This window comes from Protomyctophum bolini, assembly GCF_963924005.1.
Source record: "Protomyctophum bolini genome assembly, chromosome: 3".
NCBI classification, from domain to species: Eukaryota; Metazoa; Chordata; class Actinopteri; order Myctophiformes; family Myctophidae; genus Protomyctophum; species Protomyctophum bolini.
The window spans coordinates 44,085,006-44,103,587 of NC_137864.1; the positions used below are offsets into that span (position 1 = coordinate 44,085,006).

At 41.2% G+C, this 18,582-nt stretch overlaps 2 protein-coding genes across 6 annotated transcripts in view; one reads left to right on the forward strand and one right to left on the reverse strand.

The window, feature by feature from the left end:
- Nucleotides 1–349: 349 nt before the first annotated feature.
- On the reverse strand, nucleotides 350–6,460 carry LOC308312745 (uncharacterized protein). 2 transcript variants are annotated; one of them, XR_013963803.1, is made up of 4 exons: nucleotides 6,441–6,460; nucleotides 6,063–6,267; nucleotides 1,240–2,680; nucleotides 350–1,207 (listed from the first exon to the last, which is right to left on the reverse strand). XR_013963803.1 is itself a non-coding variant. In XM_080759453.1 (3 exons), exons 2-3 carry the CDS (start codon nucleotides 6,157–6,159, stop codon nucleotides 1,428–1,430), a joined length of 1,350 nt encoding a protein of 449 aa, XP_080615579.1. In that variant the 5' UTR covers nucleotides 6,160–6,267; nucleotides 6,441–6,460; the 3' UTR covers nucleotides 350–1,427. The 2 variants fall into 2 exon arrangements, 1 of the variants encoding a protein (XP_080615579.1); XM_080759453.1 differs by having other exon boundaries at nucleotides 350–2,680.
- A 2,590-nt stretch (nucleotides 6,461–9,050) lies between these two features.
- fhip1aa (FHF complex subunit HOOK interacting protein 1Aa) overlaps nucleotides 9,051–18,582 on the forward strand; it is a 68,948-nt gene continuing 59,416 nt past the window's right edge. For all 4 annotated transcript variants that reach the window (XM_080760200.1, XM_080760202.1, XM_080760203.1 and 1 more), the window contains exon 1: nucleotides 9,051–9,354. The gene's annotated coding sequence lies outside the window, so the exon portion shown is untranslated. The remainder of the gene's footprint in view (nucleotides 9,355–18,582) is intronic.

Below are 18,582 nucleotides of genomic sequence, written 5' to 3' on the forward strand. Positions count from 1 at the left end.
GAAAACTTCTGCATAGTGAGTGCTTTCTACAAGTACATGTTGATGCCAATACATTTGTACCTTTACTCAAGTACATTTTGAATTCAGAGTAGTTCTACATTGCAGTATTGCTACTTTTACTTAAGTAAAACAAATATCTCAATCAATTCAAATTACTGCTCAAGCGTATTCTCTTGTCTAAATACAGTATATCACAGGATAATTAGTACATGATTAGATTATGAGGGTAGGACAGTAGTGAGAATGATAGCAATGATATATGATGGTATCGGTGGTAATCATATGTTTATTGAAATTTTCTTTACGACATAGTATTCTTAAAACAATTATTCACATATTTTTTCATTCACCCAAATGGCAAAACAAAATCTTCAAAGAAACAACAGGACATGTCAATGAATACAAAAACAAACAAAAAAAATGCTTCAATCTGGTGCACTTTGAGATCGAAATTAAGAGGCTAGCTCTATAAATAACTAGACACATATTAGATTATTATCATCTTTACTTTACTGTTGCCAATTGCCAACATAAATTACCCCAGGGGAGAAGTATAAAAAAACAGGTGTTTGAGGAACCAGCTGAGAGCAGTGGAGATCATCAAGAGCCTGAAATTACATTAATTGGCCTAAATAAATGTTGATTAATATTTTTTGGGGGACCTTGACTGCATCTGTACTATTTATAGTACAGATGCAGACTATTTATAGTGGGTTGCAGCGACCCCACATTGTTTCTTCAGGAACAATATTTCTAGTCTATTATTTATTGTTATTTGAGGTTGACAATTCATATTTTCCCTGTCCTTTATAATTGTGTACAATAGTCTAGGTTACATGAGAGAACATTAAATGATAGATAAATGCATTGAGTGTACTGTCCTACATCAACATTGCATGAGACGCAGCGAGGTCCGGGATATCAGGATAATAAGGATATCATTGATTGATTGAACAGAGGCTGTGCATACTACATAATTAAATAAGCAATACATTGACAGGCAATTGGGAGACAGGAGAACAGGAGAGAGGGGAAAGATCCATGAGTCCCGAGTTAGTGTTGGCTAGACCTCACTCTCGCATTAACTAATAGAAACAAACAAATGGGTTGTTTAACAGTTTGCAGATCAACAGGTTCACACAGTTTGACAGTTTTTGAGCGGTGTCTAAGCACTCCAATGACTGGCCATGTCTGTCTGTCTGTCTGTCTGTCTGTCTGTCTGTGGTACGACCCATTGACCGTGCAGCTGATTGGGGTGGCAGTACAACCATAACTGCAGCCAGGTTTGTGGTTGTTTTTTAACTCACTGCTTGTGCTGAACCATTTCCCACACTGGTCACATGGAATACTCTCCTGCATGGTTTCTCTGGTGTTGTTTGAGATTACTTCTGCATCTGAAGCTTATCCCACACTCACAGGTGTAGGGCTTATGTTCCTATATGAATTCTCTGGTGTCTTTTGAGATGACTGCTCCGACCGAAGCTTTTCCCACACTCACAGGTGTAGGGCTTATGTCCTGTATGGATTATCTGGTGCTTTTTGAGCATATCGCTGCGGTTGAAGCTTATCCCACACTGGTCACAGGTGTAGGGCTTATGTCCTGTATGAATTATCTGGTGTCGTTTGAGATGACTGCTCTGGCTGAAGCTTTCCCCACACTCACAGGTGTAGGGCTTCTGTCCTGTATGAGTTCTCTCGTGATGTTTGAGACTACCGCTCCGGCTGAAGCTTTTACCACACTCACAGGTGTAGGGCTTATGTCCTGTATGAATTCTCTGGTGATCTTTGAGATGACTGCTCCGACTGAAGCTTTTCCCACACTCACAGGTGTAGGGCTTATCCTTTTGAGCCCCAATCCCCCGCTGGCGGGGGCAGCGGCTGTCCACCTCATGAACAGCTCTCAGCGGGTAAATGGGGCTGGTCAAGGTCTCAGGTTCCAACTCCGATATTTTAGATTTTCCCTCCCGGACCCCTGTGGGGTTTAAGAGTCCTGTATGAATTATCTGGTGATCTTTGAGAGTACTGCCCTGGGTGAAGCTTATCCCACACTGGTCACAGGTGTAGGGCTTATGTCCTGTATGGATTCTCTGGTGCTCTTTGAGAGTACTGCTCAGGCTGAAACTTTTCCCACACTCACAGGTGTAGGGCTTATGTCCTGTATGAATTCTCTGGTGTTTTTTTAGATGACTGCTCCGACCGAAGCTTTTCCCACACTCACAGGTGTAGGGCTTATGACCTGTATGGATTATCTGGTGTCGTTTGAGATCACTGCTCTGGCTGAAGCTTTTCCCACACTCACAGGTGTAGGGCTTATGTCCTGTATGAATTATCTGGTGTCGTTTGAGATGACTGCTCTGGCTGAAGCTTTCCCCACACTCACAGGTGTAGGGCTTCTGTCCTGTATGAATTATCTGGTGCTCTTTGAGAGTACTGCTCCGGCCGAAGCTTTTACCACACTCACAGGTGTAGGGCTTCTGTCCTGTATGAATTCTCTGGTGATCTTTGAGAGTACTGCTCCGGCCGAAGCTTTTACCACACTCACAGGTGTAGGGCTTCTGTCCTGTATGGATTCTCTGGTGCTCTTTGAGAGTACTGCTCAGGCTGAAGCGTTTCCCACACTCACAGGTGTAGGGCTTATGTCCTGTATGAGTTATCTGGTGATGTTTGAGTTGGGCAGGATCTGGGATGGAGAATGAGGACAGAGAAAAAAAACATAAAATGTTTTTAAATAACATGCAAGCTGTGTTGTATTACCAACTGATAATGTTCTAAATTACTTTACTTTATTTGTTTATTTGGATAGGTCAGAGCATATTAATGCACATTACATACAAATGTACCGTAAATACACCTTCGGATTTAGAAGCGATGCTAATTTCCATCCGTAGTCCCCAGACATTTAACACTAAACAGTACTTACATAATAATACACGAGAGGACGGCATACAAATACATAGTACAAGAAATTGAGTAGAATAAGCAAACTATTACTAGGCTAGGCCTACTCTATTGTTGAGTGAGAGTCATTATGTGATCACAAGACAAAGTGAAAGTGGGGGATCTCCCTCAGTGTGACAACCTTAAGTCCGACAGCCATAAGGCCTCTTTTGTGCAACATTCGGTTTTTATTGGCCTACAATATTGTCTATATACAGTACATACATTCATTAATCCACTTGCTGACCGGCTGTCAGCATTGAACTTTTTTATATAGGGGTTTATATGAGACCCTAACATTAACATCCTAAGGAAAAAATGTAAACAATTTCCAACTTTCCTTATGCTTTGGGTGCATGCTTTAAGTAGCATGCATGTGACATGTCAAACTAGGGGGTTTTATGTCCCCCATATATGGGGACTAGGTTGGTGGAGGGTGTGTAGAGCCCAGGATCACATTAGATGATTGACACAGGGGTGAAAAATGGGTTACAAAATCGTGGGATAAAAAATATATATATAAAAAAAAAACTAGGGGGTTTTCATGATCCTGAATCCATTCCAAGCATTAGTTTTGCACAAAAAACACTCCTTGGGCTAAAAACGGCCATAGCCGTCATAACAAATGTGATGGGGTCATGAGATCAGCACATTGTGGCTATGGCTGTTTTTAGCCCAAGGGGTGTTTTTTACATGAAAAACCCCGGACATTTGGACAGACCCCCAAAAGAGGACTGGTCCGGGAAAAATAGGACGTATGGTAACACTATATTAGACGTAAATGTTATACAGACGTACATACCTTCGGGAACGGCCGTGCTGTGCTTTATTGATGGGGGTTAGATGTTTCAAAAGAAGCATAATGAGCTATAGGAGACAACGGAAACGTCAGAGAATTTTCCTTTGGCACAGAAGCCGTTAAGTATTTTTTATCTGTGTTTGACCGTTTTGGCAGATCTGAAATTCTCTCTTCCTGCCTTCCTTGACTTCCTTATTGACATCCCATTGTACCGCCTCCCGCACAGACAGTGGCTAGCTGTGACAGAGCAGATCAGAGGCAGGAACGTAGGGACGCACGCGCAGCTAGCCACAGATTAAAACTAGAACTGCACTCTGTCGAGTGCATACTTGCTTGTTGCACACTATTAGGCCATAAAAATGGCCAACTAGTGCGCAAGTACTTTCGACCGCTGTAAACTGTCAAATCTCAGTATCTCTGTGAAGGAACGTTTGAAATGTCTAATTATTAGGTGTAACTATTTGCTACCTACCTACTTTATGCATATAAACACCTAGTATTATTAAGTATGGTTCAAGTTTCTATCTATATAAGAAATACAGTTTTATCGATTCTGGATCCCTTTTTAGTTTTTTAAAGAAAAATACATTATTGATATGTGATGAAGAAAAAGGTATATAAACTGAATTCAAATATGTTATACAGTATAATTATTCTATTATTTATTCTAAATTGTCAATTGTTTTAAATGCATTTCATCTTGGAATATAGTGATATTAATACTAAATCATGATCAGAGTAATATGTGTCTCTAACTTCAATTTCTATAATAATACTTTCACATTTGTTAAAATATACATGATCTAAAATACTTCCGTAATCTGTAGTTGGATTTGTATTTAATTGTTTAAAGCCTAATCTTGACATGAAGGTCTTTATACTTCTACCTTTCTCACTATATTGGTCTTCATTGAAATCTCCTATTATCATAATTGCAGAAGTCGGAGATGATAGATACTTTACCATGTTTTCGATAAATGTGTTTAATTTCGAAAGGTCTGTTTTAGGTGATCTGTACATAAGAATGATATATAGATCTTTATCTTTTACATGTATGCATACGTGTTCTACTTTTTCTAATATCTTGATTTCATTTTTAATTATTTTAATGGAAATATCTTCTTTTATAACAAACATAACTCCCCCACCTATATCATATTCTCTGTAAGTAACCACAGTATACCGCTAATCAACTTACAAATTACATATATACGTATATCTATGACTAGCTCTCAATGATGACGTAAGACATATGGTCATGTATGTAATCTGGTCCCAGCAAATCAGGCACAGTTTGCTATTTTATTTTACTGATTATGTACAGTATATAGTATACGTTTGACTAGCTCTAAATGATGACGTAAGACATATGGTCATTTATGTAATCTGGTCCCAGCAAACCAGGCACAAATTAGCTGTTTTATTTGCATACGCATCAATTAAGTGGCGGGTTGGCTGGCACGGTGCACACAGACCGGGCGAAATTATTACTTGCGCGCTCTGCTTGCGCAAGTAATTACTTAACGGCTTCTGCGCCAAAAGGAAGATTCTCTGACGTTTCTGTCTCCTATATGCTTCTTTTGAAACATCTAACCCCCCATCAATAAAGCGCAGCAAGGCCATTCCCGAAGGTATGTATGTCTTGGTCGGGGGGGTAGGACCAAGGGATTTGGGATTTGTTTATAAACATTTTGGTATTTGTTTATAAACATTTGTGATTTGTTTACAAACATTTGGGATTTGTTTATAAACATTTGGGATTTGTAAGTCTCATGGGGGGGGTAGGACCACTACCAGTTGACCTGTAGTAAGTCTCATGGTCGGGGGGGTAGGACCAAGGGATTTGGGATTTGTTTATAAACATTTTGGTATTTGTTTATAAACATTTGTGATTTGTTTATAAACATTTGTGATTTGTTTATAAACATTTGTGATTTGTTTATAAACATATGTGGCCCCCACCTAGCTTCTTAATTTTGATCTCAAAGTGCACCAGATTGAAGCATTTTCATGGCAAATTTACAATTTTTATCCGGCGTAGCAAAGCAGGAGGGGGGGGGGCTCTGTATAATATGTTGCCTAGGGCCTCAAAAGGCCTAGAACCGGCACTGTGTCTGTATAACATTTAACCTGGGACAGATGGGACGGGACCCTACGTAAAGTGTAGTGTAAAGTTAACAAACTGTACATAGGGTTCCGAGCGGGGCTAGCTGGGAGGAAGCATTACTAGTCTCCACCGAGTACCGACAACATTTCTGTGCATCTGCTTTCTGTTGAAGCTGAAAGAAAATTGTACAGAGACATAAAAACATGCACACATACACACCTATTCTGTGTAACTTTATCACAGGCTGCTTCAGCATGGCTCCCTGGTCGATCTGTTGCATCTCTGACGCAGCAGCTGAACAGCTGTCGGACGACATCTCTCTTTTAAAAAGCCCAAATAGTGTAATATCTCCTTCTTCGGTCCACTCTGAGGCCCCCTCTGACCGTTTGGGATGTGACTTTATACTTGCCGAAATGTTGTGGTTCTGGAACATTAGAATCACATGTCTCCTATAAATGTAGACTCTATATTCACATGACATAAGACATCCCTGCATCATCACAAACATAATGAGTAGCATTTACAATTGTATACTGTTGTGTAACATTGCTTACAAAACGAAATAAAAACGTCAACTCTGACAAAAACAACACATACCTCCCCTCAGTGAGTCCAACATAAACTGAGTGAGGAGACGCAGCTGTATGACGTCATTAACTCTCGGCTGCAGTGAAGTCTTAAAGTGACAGTACAGGTATTGAAATGGAACAACATTGACTGAAAGTAATACAGATTTGGTTTGAGTTCAACATGAAAATAAACTACAATTGTAACCTTGTTACACCAGTACCATGTTTTCCCAATGCAATCGGCAAATATGCAATTTAAGCCTTATTTAAACAGTTTTCTAAAAAAATTACATGCGTGTCCTAAGTTTATCATCTGTACTAGCTAGCCAGAAATATCTATACTTTTTGGAAACTATACTGCGACAAAGGGTTTTGGCCAGTGTTTTTGGACGGCTCAACCCCCGTTCTACCGATGCAGGGATATCCTGACACGGACAGAACCTCTTCTCGGAGCTGAAGCCTAGAGTGAGGTCTCTAGTACAGGGCTGGGCAACATTTACCATGGAGAGGGCCACTATATATTTTATTTACACACTCACTCCAGAGGGCCACTATATTTACACACTCACTCCAGAGGGCCACTATATTTACACACTCACTCCAGAGGGCCACTATATTTACACACTAGGGCCACAGGCACATTGCATATTACTGTCGTAGCAAAAATAGCCGATCTACAAGCTGAAATCGCGTCGCAGTACGACGCGATTTGAGCTTGTAGTCTGAGTAAGCATTACGCAACTTATCTTGAACATTCTCAACTCAACTCAACTTTATTTATACAGCAAATTTTACATGACCAGGTCAACCAAAGTGCTGTAGAGGTTCAGAAACAAAAACAAAAACAATACAACATAAACAGGCATTTAGAAGAAATGAAAGCAAAAGGCTCGATCACCCAATGGATCTTTTGTTGGTCACTATCGCATCTAGTTTGAGCTGGTCGGCCGACCTCAAAGCCCTAGGTGGGTTGTAATTTGAAATAAGGTCTGCAAGGGATGAGGGTGCATGCTAACCCATTCCGAATTAAAAAAAACATAGGTTAAAATCTTTAAATCGATGCGGAATCGAACCGGGAGCCAATGGAGCTCATTCACATTCCTGTGAATGAATGTCATGTCCTTATACAGTAAAGACTGTTGCTACACTTCTACTATATGTTTCATCTGTTATATATATTTCTTATTCTTATATGCATAATGGTGTTACGTTTTCCCAGTCAAAATACAAGATCATTGTATAGTGCCTCTAGTCTAATAGATATTTGTGATGGATATTCATAAAATGAAATAATAAATATTGCAATCTGTGTATAAGTGAAAATGAAACTATTAGTTGTTACAATATGGCAATACGCAAAAGATGTGTTTTATGATGTGGTTCTGTATTTGAAACTATGGGTATTTAATGTTGCTTGAAACATCACTTTTTTAATGAAATAGTTATAAGGGAGCAACTTGATATACAGGTTTTTCATTTTCATGGTTTCGTGTTTCTTCCACAGAACCCAACAGTAAAGGACTTGATTGACTTTGGGTTACAGGTTGCCAAGGCCCAGGGTATGGAATATTTGGCCCAGAAGAAGTTTGTCCACAGAGACCTGGCAGTACGCAACTGACTGTGAGTGTGAATCACGCACAAACCTTGAGAACTGCCATTGAAATGATACAATTATTAATTATGACAATATTAAATGTGATGATAACCCTAACCCGTTTGGTAAACAGTGATAGAACATGCATGGGAACAGTGTTAATTCACGATTTTATTTGTTTAGAGCTGCTATACAAAAACCATGAATTTATAAGGCCTACACCGCTGCATGAGGACAGTGCTATCAAACATGAAGCTATCGCCGTGACACCATCTTATAAAATATTAGTGAAAAGCCTACAGAGAGATGAAACAGGGACCCTCACTCGGGGTCCCTGTTTCCTCACTCTCTCAGACTCTCAGCCTCACACCGTCCGCATATACAGTAGGCCTGAAAAACGTTGAAGACCCCTGAAAAGGAAAAAAAAAAACATTTTAACAATTCTCCCACTAGATGTCACTAAAGATTCAAAAAACGTTGTCAAGGAGCTATAGTTTGGAAATCATATCACATATTTGAATGAATTGAACAATGAAACCGTATTTTAAAAAAAGAGTAATGTACGGTATGTATTCTCGGAGACTGTAGTACCGTTATTTGCACAAACGTGCTATATGTTTAGTGTAGGCCTATTGCATTGTTTTTGTCAAAAGTTTGATTCATCATTATAATCAATATGCTTCACAGCAGTAGGCCTACAGTCCACAGAGTCTTGAATTAGCCGAGTATTTTCAAAAGATTTTTATAAGTTTCAAAACCTGAAACCTGAATTCTGCACAATGATCGAGGACTTTTACTTTTGGTACTTCAAGTACATTTTCATGCACAATACATTTTGTACTTTTACTTAAGTACATTTTTGAATGAAATGAATTTCGGACTTACTTGCAAAGGGAGTATTTATTTTCCACATTGCAGTATTGTATATTTTAAGTGAGTACTTTCTATGGTCAGATCAGGGTCAGTTTCGGCACAGTGGGTGGAGCGTCCGTCCACCAGAGGGATTACAGCAGTCGATCAGTTTCACCTAGGCTGCCTGCTGCGACTGCGTGTGGAATGGATCAGGTTGGTTGTTTTGATGTTTTCCAATGTCCACCCGGCACACTTCACAACAGTTTATAGTGTGGAGCTCATTCAACGGACCAAGTTCGACGCCCAAACAAAGCAAGACAACGGACGTGTAGCTTTGGCAAACGTGTATTTATTTTCCGTCCGTCCGAAATAGATTGTACGTCTACTACAGTGTGTTCTTGGAAACCATACCGAGAGCACCGAGGAGCGTGCCTGCATGGACGCGCCGCTCCAACACTTTGCGCTTCTACCAGTTTAAGAAATACGCTCCGCGACGGTAAGGATATTTTATAACACTTTTAAAACAATGCACATGTATTCTTTTTGGCAACTTATGTAATTTGTTGTTGTTGTTGGGGGTAAGCGTTTTTGTGGCGTCTTTAACCACTGACAGCTGTTTGAGACGCGGTGATTTGAGAGAGAGAGAGAGAGAGAGAGAGAGAGGTTTATTGTGTTTTAAGTCTAATAAATATTGTAAACATTACATTACATAGTGAAGTGTTATACAGTAGCGAGTACTAGTCAGTCAGACTCATTACCATGTTATATATGTGACTGTCTATATGGGCTAAACATACGTCATTAGCAGGTAACTTTACGGTGACTCACGTGACAGTAGCACATGTTGGGGCTGTAATTTCCACGTGTTTTTGTTGTGGCTCCATAAATAACACATGTTACACACACACACACACACACACACACACACACACACACACACGCACACTCACACATGCAGGAATCAGCAGGCATCTACACATGAGTGCTGCAGCAGTGCACATTATAGTATAGCATCAGTGGTTCTCAATATCACACTATTATTTTATTTCAAATGACCCCCACTCAGAGTTTTTTTAGAGGGCCATTTACAACCCCCCCTCTTGAGGGTCCCCCGAACCCCACTTTTTGAGAACCACTGGCCTACATTGATTTGGGGGGGCTTCTCAAATTCCCATGGAGATGAAGAGAATATTCTGTGTGCAGTCAGTGTTGAGTTTCCCCACTTCCAACAAACACACATTAAAATTTCATGCTGGGCCATCTATTATTTAACAAATTAGGTAGGGTTGCTGGGGTGTACTTTTACCAAAATAAATAAATAAAAATAAAAGGTTCTTGGATTGTAAATCATTGTCGATCATAATAGTTTGACATTGCTCATACAGCCTCTGAAATGTTGAAAGAGACAGTAGTTAGCCTATGATGAACTTACTGTAGCAGCCTACCTTATACTCACTCCCCTGTTGGCTTGTTGGCTCAAACTGAGTCCTGCACCTGTTTTAATATATAGCTATTAGCTAATGAGTTTTACCTGCACTATATGGTTTTGAAATAAGTTTCTATGTAAATAGAACTGATTTCCCTTTCTAGGGTTTTGTTATATGTGCAGATCTACAGAGCTAGCCTACATATAGGCTAGTTCACATACAACAGGTGGTAGAGCACTTCTTGCCGATAGATTTTGTCCATTCTTGACAGATATTGCCTATGATGACATGGCCAAAACACAAGACATCATATTGTCAAGCTCATAACCCGTTGCGTTGCAATGTGTTGTGAGCTTGTAGATAGATGGGCTGTTTTCATATATAATGTTTACCACCTGTTATGACATATAGGGACAGAATAGGGACGCTAGGGTTCATAACTTCATGTAAGTTAACCACTTTGAACCATATAGCGTCCATATTCTGGGGGGGACATTAGCCAAACATAGCCGATCTGCAACGTTATGAGCTTGTAGATTGTCTGTTTTGGGGCAAAGAGATTTGTCGAATGGTGGGGCAGCAAACAGTAGTTGCAATTCAGGTTCGTTTTACTAGTAAGAATAGTGGGTTTTTTGGGGTTCATGTTGTCTCACCTTTACAGTAGGTCTACATGACCGCTACTGTATCCTCAGTGGTCCAATATACCAGACCAGCCGGTTTGGTTTCACACACTGTAGCAGAAAGTCTGGTCGGCCCGCCTTTTAGAGCGTGAAACCAAGCTGTCTGACGCCTCTGACGGCAGATAAGATCATCAGTTTTAGTGAGAGTCATTTATAGCTGTATGTTGAACTGTGAATAGTAGTTATTGTCAGGACTCAAGTGGTGTAAGTGATAGCTCTACGTACAGTATTCACATATTCTTGCTATAGAGTGTTTGTTCAGTTACAGGGCTCTCAGTGTCTTGCCAGCTCTTTAGTTAACAGATGATACATTTCCAGGCAGGGATACTTAAATGTTATACAAACAGGGGAGAGAACTTATACAGAATAAACAGCATAAGTTCAAGTTTATTAGAAAACATCATTGTATAATAATATGAATTATGATGTTTCTTAGAATTCAAGACAAGAGGACCGCTCTATTAAAGCAACAAAAAACAAATCATAATCTATATCAAAAAAGAAATACATGGCACTGGAAGTGATTAAACAAAGACGTGAGCAGACAAAATTGGAATTGGATCAATATAGGATTGAAGGTGATCAATGGATCCTCTTTCCTGACTGGGTGAAATTGGCAACCCAAACTGGGAAAAAAAATATATTTTCTGCTGTAGATAAGGGGGCAGAGACCCATGTCACTGAACAAACACTCTGTAGCAAATGATTACTCACAATACATAGCCTTAAACCTTTTTAACCCGAAACGTGTAGTTTGAACCAAACCATAATATACAGCACCTTTAGTTTTAAGAGAGTTGGAGAATGAGATTGAGGTCGGTGATTGGTTTTAGCCTCGATAAGTTGTTATTGTGAAGTGAACCCATGGGCAGAATGTTGCACAATGCTGTGAGTATAAGTAATAAGCAGTTGGGTGTTGTTTCAAAGCTGTGGCCGTAAATGAAAAATCACATGTGTCCGACAACCTACCAGTGTCAGATGTTGAAATGATCACAGCTGTATTTGGCACGCACGCACATGTACGCACGCACACACACACACACACACACACACACACACACACACACACACACACACACACACACACACACACACAGGACAGAGTGTTTGAAGTGGTGCTGTGGTGGCACCGTTTACAGGGGCAGTAATCTGCTCACACTTCGTGACCAGAACAGTGGAGAGGTGCCAGGGTCACCATGCCAACGCAACAGGTGTGTGTGTGTGTGTGTGTGTGTGTGTGTTAGCCTGAGCTCCTGTTCTCAGCATGGCTCAGCCTTATCCCGTGTTTGGGATTAACACACAGACACGACCCCCCCCCCTCCAGACCCTGACTGGCCCTGGGAGGTGACTCGGAACAAAGGAGTCGTGAGCGTGTGTGTGTGTGTGTGTGTGTGTGTGTGTGTGTGTGTGTGTGTGCGCGCGTTCCCCTGGTCCTGCTGTGATGTGATCTATCATAGTGTCGTGTTACCTCTGTGTCCCAGCATGGCCCAGTTACCTGTGGAACGGCGGTGTGTCTCACTGTACTGAGCACATGTTCTTAACATAACGTTACCTGTGTTGATTATTAGGGCTGGGAGAAGTGGACCAAACATATAATATCACAAAGATTTTGGCCAAATATACCTCTTATCTATTTGGTCACAATAATATCATTGCTGTTTTTATCAAAGTATAAATTAAGGCTTAAGTGAAAAGTCATACTATGATGATAGTTCTAGCAAGTCCATATCATACGGCAAGTTTCATTTCTCTTGGGATGTTAATCGCCGCAAACGCAAAGTGTAACAATTATATCCAGACTATACTGTAGCTGCTGCATAGCATGAGCTTAATATTGACTGTGTGAGGAGTAGCTTAGATTATAGAGCATGCTGGGATTTGCATCTCCTTTGCCTGCATGTGAACAGTGGAAAGAACAAAACACAATGACTGACACACACACAGACACATGCACGCACGCACACGTACACACACCTCTATCCTCCATGCAAACACAGCTCTGTTTTTTATCAGCTGTTGAGGTCTGAGGAGGAAGTAGGGGGGAGATAGGATGTGCCCACACTAAACACGTCTTATCTCCAGTGTCGGTGCTATTGTCCGTAGGGAATAGGTCATGATGGCAGAGACATATACACCCACATCAAACAGGGAATGATGTCACCTGTCGTTGTACAGCCACCATCATGAGGTCATTGATTGAAGCCTGTGTGCGTGCCTGGAGGGAAATGTGGAGCACTGGTTCTCAAAATTGGGTCCTCATCGTCACAATTTTGGATTGCGTTAAAAAGCGATTGACAATAAACACATCGCTGTGTGCGTTAAGTAGCCTTTATACTGAGATCAACTGTGCTGTTGCTGCAGGATATTTGACGCTACTGTGTTTGTTGTTTGTCTTTCCAGTGTTACCACAGCCACTCCCAGTTCTCCCTTTCCTGTGTGTGTGTGTGTGTGTGTGTGTGTGTGTGTGTGTGTGTGTGTGTACCTAATTTGGTACATTTCCTCTCTTTTGAATAATTCTGGTAATAAGTAATAGCTAAGTCTGTCTGTATAGGGGAAAAAAACGAAACAAAAATTGGCGATTTAATTTTAGTTTTGGCTATTATCTCTGGAACGGAAGGTCCAATCTGCTCAGTTTAAAGCTTGTTGGATGCGTGACTTTGAGCACAAAATTGCGCCCGGCCTGCATGTGGCGCCTCCAATGCTCTGATCTCCAGAGAGAGCCATACAGCGGGGTTTTGGTTCAGTGCTTCGGCCGGTGGTCGAACACTCGGGACACATCGGCTCATTTGGTGTGACAGGACGCTTAAACTAATTGCTGGTCCACCCTGGCCTGCCGCTAGCTTCCTGTGCTGAAGGCATGAACAGCCTGGGCTTTCCTCAGTTTGAACTGACCACAGCACAGACAGACTGCTGTGCATGGGGCAGCTACTGTATGTATGAACTGACCACAGCACAGCACAGACAGACTGCTGTGCATGGGGCAGATACTGTTTGAACTGACCACAGCACAGACAGACTGCTGTGCATGGGGCAGCTACTGTATGTATGAACTGACCACAGCACAGACTGCTGTGCATGGGGCAGCTACTGTTTGAACTGACCACAGCACAGACAGACTGCTGTGCATGGGGCAGCTACTGTATGTATGAACTGACCACAGCACAGACAGACTGCTGTGCATGGGGCAGCTACTGTATGTATGAACTGACCACAGCACAGACAGACTGCTGTTCATGGGGCAGCTACTGTATGTGTCTGCTTAGTCTGCTTACATAATCGCAGCCTTATCTGATCATCTAAAACTTCCCCAAAGCCTCCCCTCTGCAGCCAACTCTGTCAGGAGAGAGAGAGAGAGAGAGAGAGAGAGAGAGATGCAGTATATATGGTAAATGGTAAATGGTGCATTTATATAGCGCCTTTATCCAAGGCGCTTTACATACATTAGTGCATTACATTCACCCGTTCACATACACACATTCATACACCGATTGCAGCGGAAGCCATGCAAGGTACCAACCATCACATCGGGAACAATTTGGGGTTCAAGGACACTTCGACATGTAGAAATGTCAAGAAACTACAATGCTGATCACCACTTTCAATAACCAGGCTCCCCCCGGACGCCCATGAGAGAATACTTACAGATATAGCAGTGATTCTCAACCATTTTAATTTCAAGCATCCCAATGTACACTGTAGTATCATCAGTGTTAAACTAACTCTGAGAGCATACAAATTACGGGTCCATTTGTTTCCATTTGTATGCAGCCACATACAGGTCCATTTTGGTTCCCCCTAACTATCAATCATTTTGGCTGGGGACCTGGAACCCCTCCAGGACCCATGGGGCTCCCCGGACCCCAACCCGTTTTGACCTGAGATCGGATTCTAAAAATGTCTTCTACATCCTGACAGTTTTCTGGAAAAAAAATGTTTCTATCAATGTCAGTGGTTCTGCGATTTTTCAAAAATAGCAGACCTACAAGCTTGTAGCGCGCCACTCGGTGGCACGCTATGAGCTTGTAGATCTGCTATTTTTCAATAGCTAAAGCATAACATAATGCTAACACCAAAAGGGGTTCCCGCCCAAAATGGGTTAAGAACCACTGTTCTATCCAACCCAGGCCTGTCTCTCCAGGTGAAGAATGGTTTCACCACTGCATTCACTTGCTGTCCTGCTGGACACCAGGAATGAAAGGCCACACAGATAAGACTGCAGACCGTGTGGATGGAGCTCTTTATCTGTGTGTGGTTGATGGAGGTTACTGGTTAGGTGGTGTGCATGTGTATATAAATGATGGAGGTTACTGGTTAGGTGGTGTGCATGTGTATATAAATGCTGGAGGTTACTGGTTAGGTGGTGTGCATGTGTATATAAATGATGGAGGTTACTGGCTAGGTGGTGTGCATGTGTATATAAATGATGGAGGTTACTGGTTAGGTGGTGTGCATGTGTATATAAATGATGGAGGTTACTGGCTAGGTGGTGTGCATGTGTATATAAATTATGGAGGTTACTGGCTAGGTGGTGTGCATGTGTATATAAATGATGGAGGTTACTGGTTAGGTGGTGTGCATGTGTATATAAATGATGGAGGTTACTGGTTAGGTGGTGTGCATGTGTATATAAATGATGGAGGTTACTGGCTAGGTGGTGTGCATGTGTATATAAATGATGGAGGTTAGTGGCTAGGTGGTGTGCATGTGTATATAAATGATGGAGGTTACTGGCTAGGTGGTGTGCATGTGCATATAAATGATGGAGGTTACTGGTTAGGTGGTGTGCATGTGCATATAAATGATGGAGGTTACTGGCTAGGTGGTGTGCATGTGCATATAAATGATGGAGGTTACTGGTTAGGTGGTGTGCATGTGCATATAAATGATGGAGGTTACTGGTTAGGTGGTGTGCATGTGTATATAAATGATGGAGGTTACTGGTTAGGTGGTGTGCATGTGTATATAAATGATGGAGGTTACTGGTTAGGTGGTGTGCATGTGTATATAAATGATGGAGGTTACTGGTTAGGTGGTGTGCATGTGCATATAAATGATGGAGGTTACTGGTTAGGTGGTGTGCATGTGTATATAAATGATGGAGGTTACTGGTTAGGTGGTGTGCATGTGCATATAAATACATGGCAGCCGTGGCCACTGGCCAGAGGCCCTTATCTGCGTGGCTTCACCTGCAGCTGATGTCACGTTAAGGCGGCATGTACAGTAGTATGTACAGTAGTATGTCACCCGTGCTGGATGAAGTACTCAAATGTTTTACTGCTTTAGTAAAAGTGTCAATACTGCAATATAGAAGTACTCTGTTACAAGTACAAGTCCAACATTCTAAATGTGCTGTGACTTGAGTAAAAGTAAACATTGACATCAAACGTACCAAAAGTAAAAGTACTCAGATCTACAAGCTTACAATGCGTCCCGATGCGACACATTGTATGCTTGTAGATCGGCTATTTTCAAATGGCTGAAATGTATATAGGGCTGAAGTCGTTGTTTGTATGTTTTGTGATAATCAAAATCTACAAATTAACTAGTAAGTAGTAACTAAAGTTGCCAAATAATTGTAGTGGAGTAAAAGTACAATATTTGCCTATGAAATGTAGAAGTAAAAGTACTGTCATTTTGACATACTCAAGCAAAAGTACAATTGTACAGTACTTTCCACCAATGTCTGCAGGGTTACTATGGTCACTTGCTTCTGCAGGGATAGAATCTCTCTCTTTTTCCGTCTCTCTCTCTCTGTCCATCTCTCTCTCTCTCTCGCCCGCACAAACTCCCAATCCCAATAGATCCAATGTAGTCATTGTTTAGTCACAAGCAATACTTAGTTCCCATTGGTTCAATATAAAACCAGCAGACAGACCAGGGGGGCAGTCAGACGGATATTTTGTGAAGCCACTAAGGAAATGAAAGTTCATATAATGGCCTGTTGTGGCGCTATCATTGGGCTCAAAAAAACCCATAGCCCCATAGAAGTCCATGTATTTGGGCCCAACTTCACCTAGACTGTATTACCTTAATAAACATGGTCATGAATACTTTTTGCTTCCAGTCACTAGTTTAAAGTCTCATTTCTAATGTCATAATATTCTTTTTGGAAAATGATGGTCCCATTTATAAAATTTTTTTACCATAAAGTCGCGCATGTTCTGAGGGGCGTGGCTACCGTTACAGTCTATGAACGGGATCCCCCACCCACTCGAGTCAAAATAAAAACCAACGAAGAAGAAGGGGGGAAGTCCCGCCTCGTTGTCTGGGCCAGCCAATGGGCCAGCTGGCCTGAGCTGGGCCAAAACGGATCTTGAAAGATGGCGACTTCCATTGCAAGGACTTACAGGCTTCATTTTACATTCATGTTAGACCCGCGGAACGCTTTGTCCATATTTTTTACAGTCTATGAGACAGACTTAACCACTTTTCAACCTTGCATCCCGATTCCTCATTTTGGCCATGCCATATTGCCATTGCAGGCGAAAATACAATGCCAAACACGCTGTGAGCTCGTAGATGTGCTATTTCCGCTGCTTTTCCACGACACTAATCATACAATATGAAAAGGCATATTATTTGAAACATGGAGATGCAAGGTTTCTGCACGTCCGTTCCCACGGTAGGAGAACGGAAAAGGCCTGGTTTGGACACATTTATGGTGTCGTAGTGGAGGCTGCTAGCTGTGTCTCTGCATTTCTTTTTGGTTCTCAAACATTTTCATGTCAAGGAACCCCAAAATAATATGCATTTGTCCACGGACCCCCCAGAGTTTGTGCCAGCTAGCGACCCTGATGTGTGTTGTTAATGTTTAAAAAAATATTACAAATTTGTTGATGATTTTTCCCTAGATTCCTTTGAGAATAGAATAGCAGATCTACAAGCTTGTGGTGAGCTTGTAGATCGGCTATTTTCAAATTGTGTTGTGTGGCCCGTAGTCGCTTCTTTTGGGCTTGTTTTCATATACTTGGTTGCTTGTTTCTCTCCTAAAATCTGGCAACACTGGTTGCTTCAGATGTCTCTCTCTAGTCTACACTGTCTCACACTGTCTCTGACGTTTAGTGATGTGTGCATGTGCATGTGCAATACATGTGTGTGCAGAGGCGGACTTACCGTTGGGCTATATATATATATATTTTTTTTTTATTATAAAGTATTGAAATCCAATTCAAGTGAAATGTGTGTATAGTTATTGTTTTTAGTTGTATTATGGTTAAACCATTGAGAGCTTCTGCCTGCCTGCCTCTCTTTTTAGGGGCCTCGGTACCCCAAAATGAAAACAAAATAGCCCACATTTTTGGGGGATTTTTGGGACATTTTTCGCTCCAGCCCGGGGGCCCTCAGCAAGGTAAATCCGGCTCTGTGTGCGTGCGTGTGAGTAGTATAATATGGTGGGTGTTCACTACACATTCTGACCACTACCACTGGTGGCGCTAGTGAGCAATTAATGCATAATTTGCATAATTAATTATGCAAATTAGTAATTAAAATAGATAGATATAAATAGATATAATTAGCATAATCATAAATCATAAAATATAAATATCCATAAATATAATTAGCATATAATAGTTTATAATTAAATAATATATTTATATATCTATAAAATGCATGATG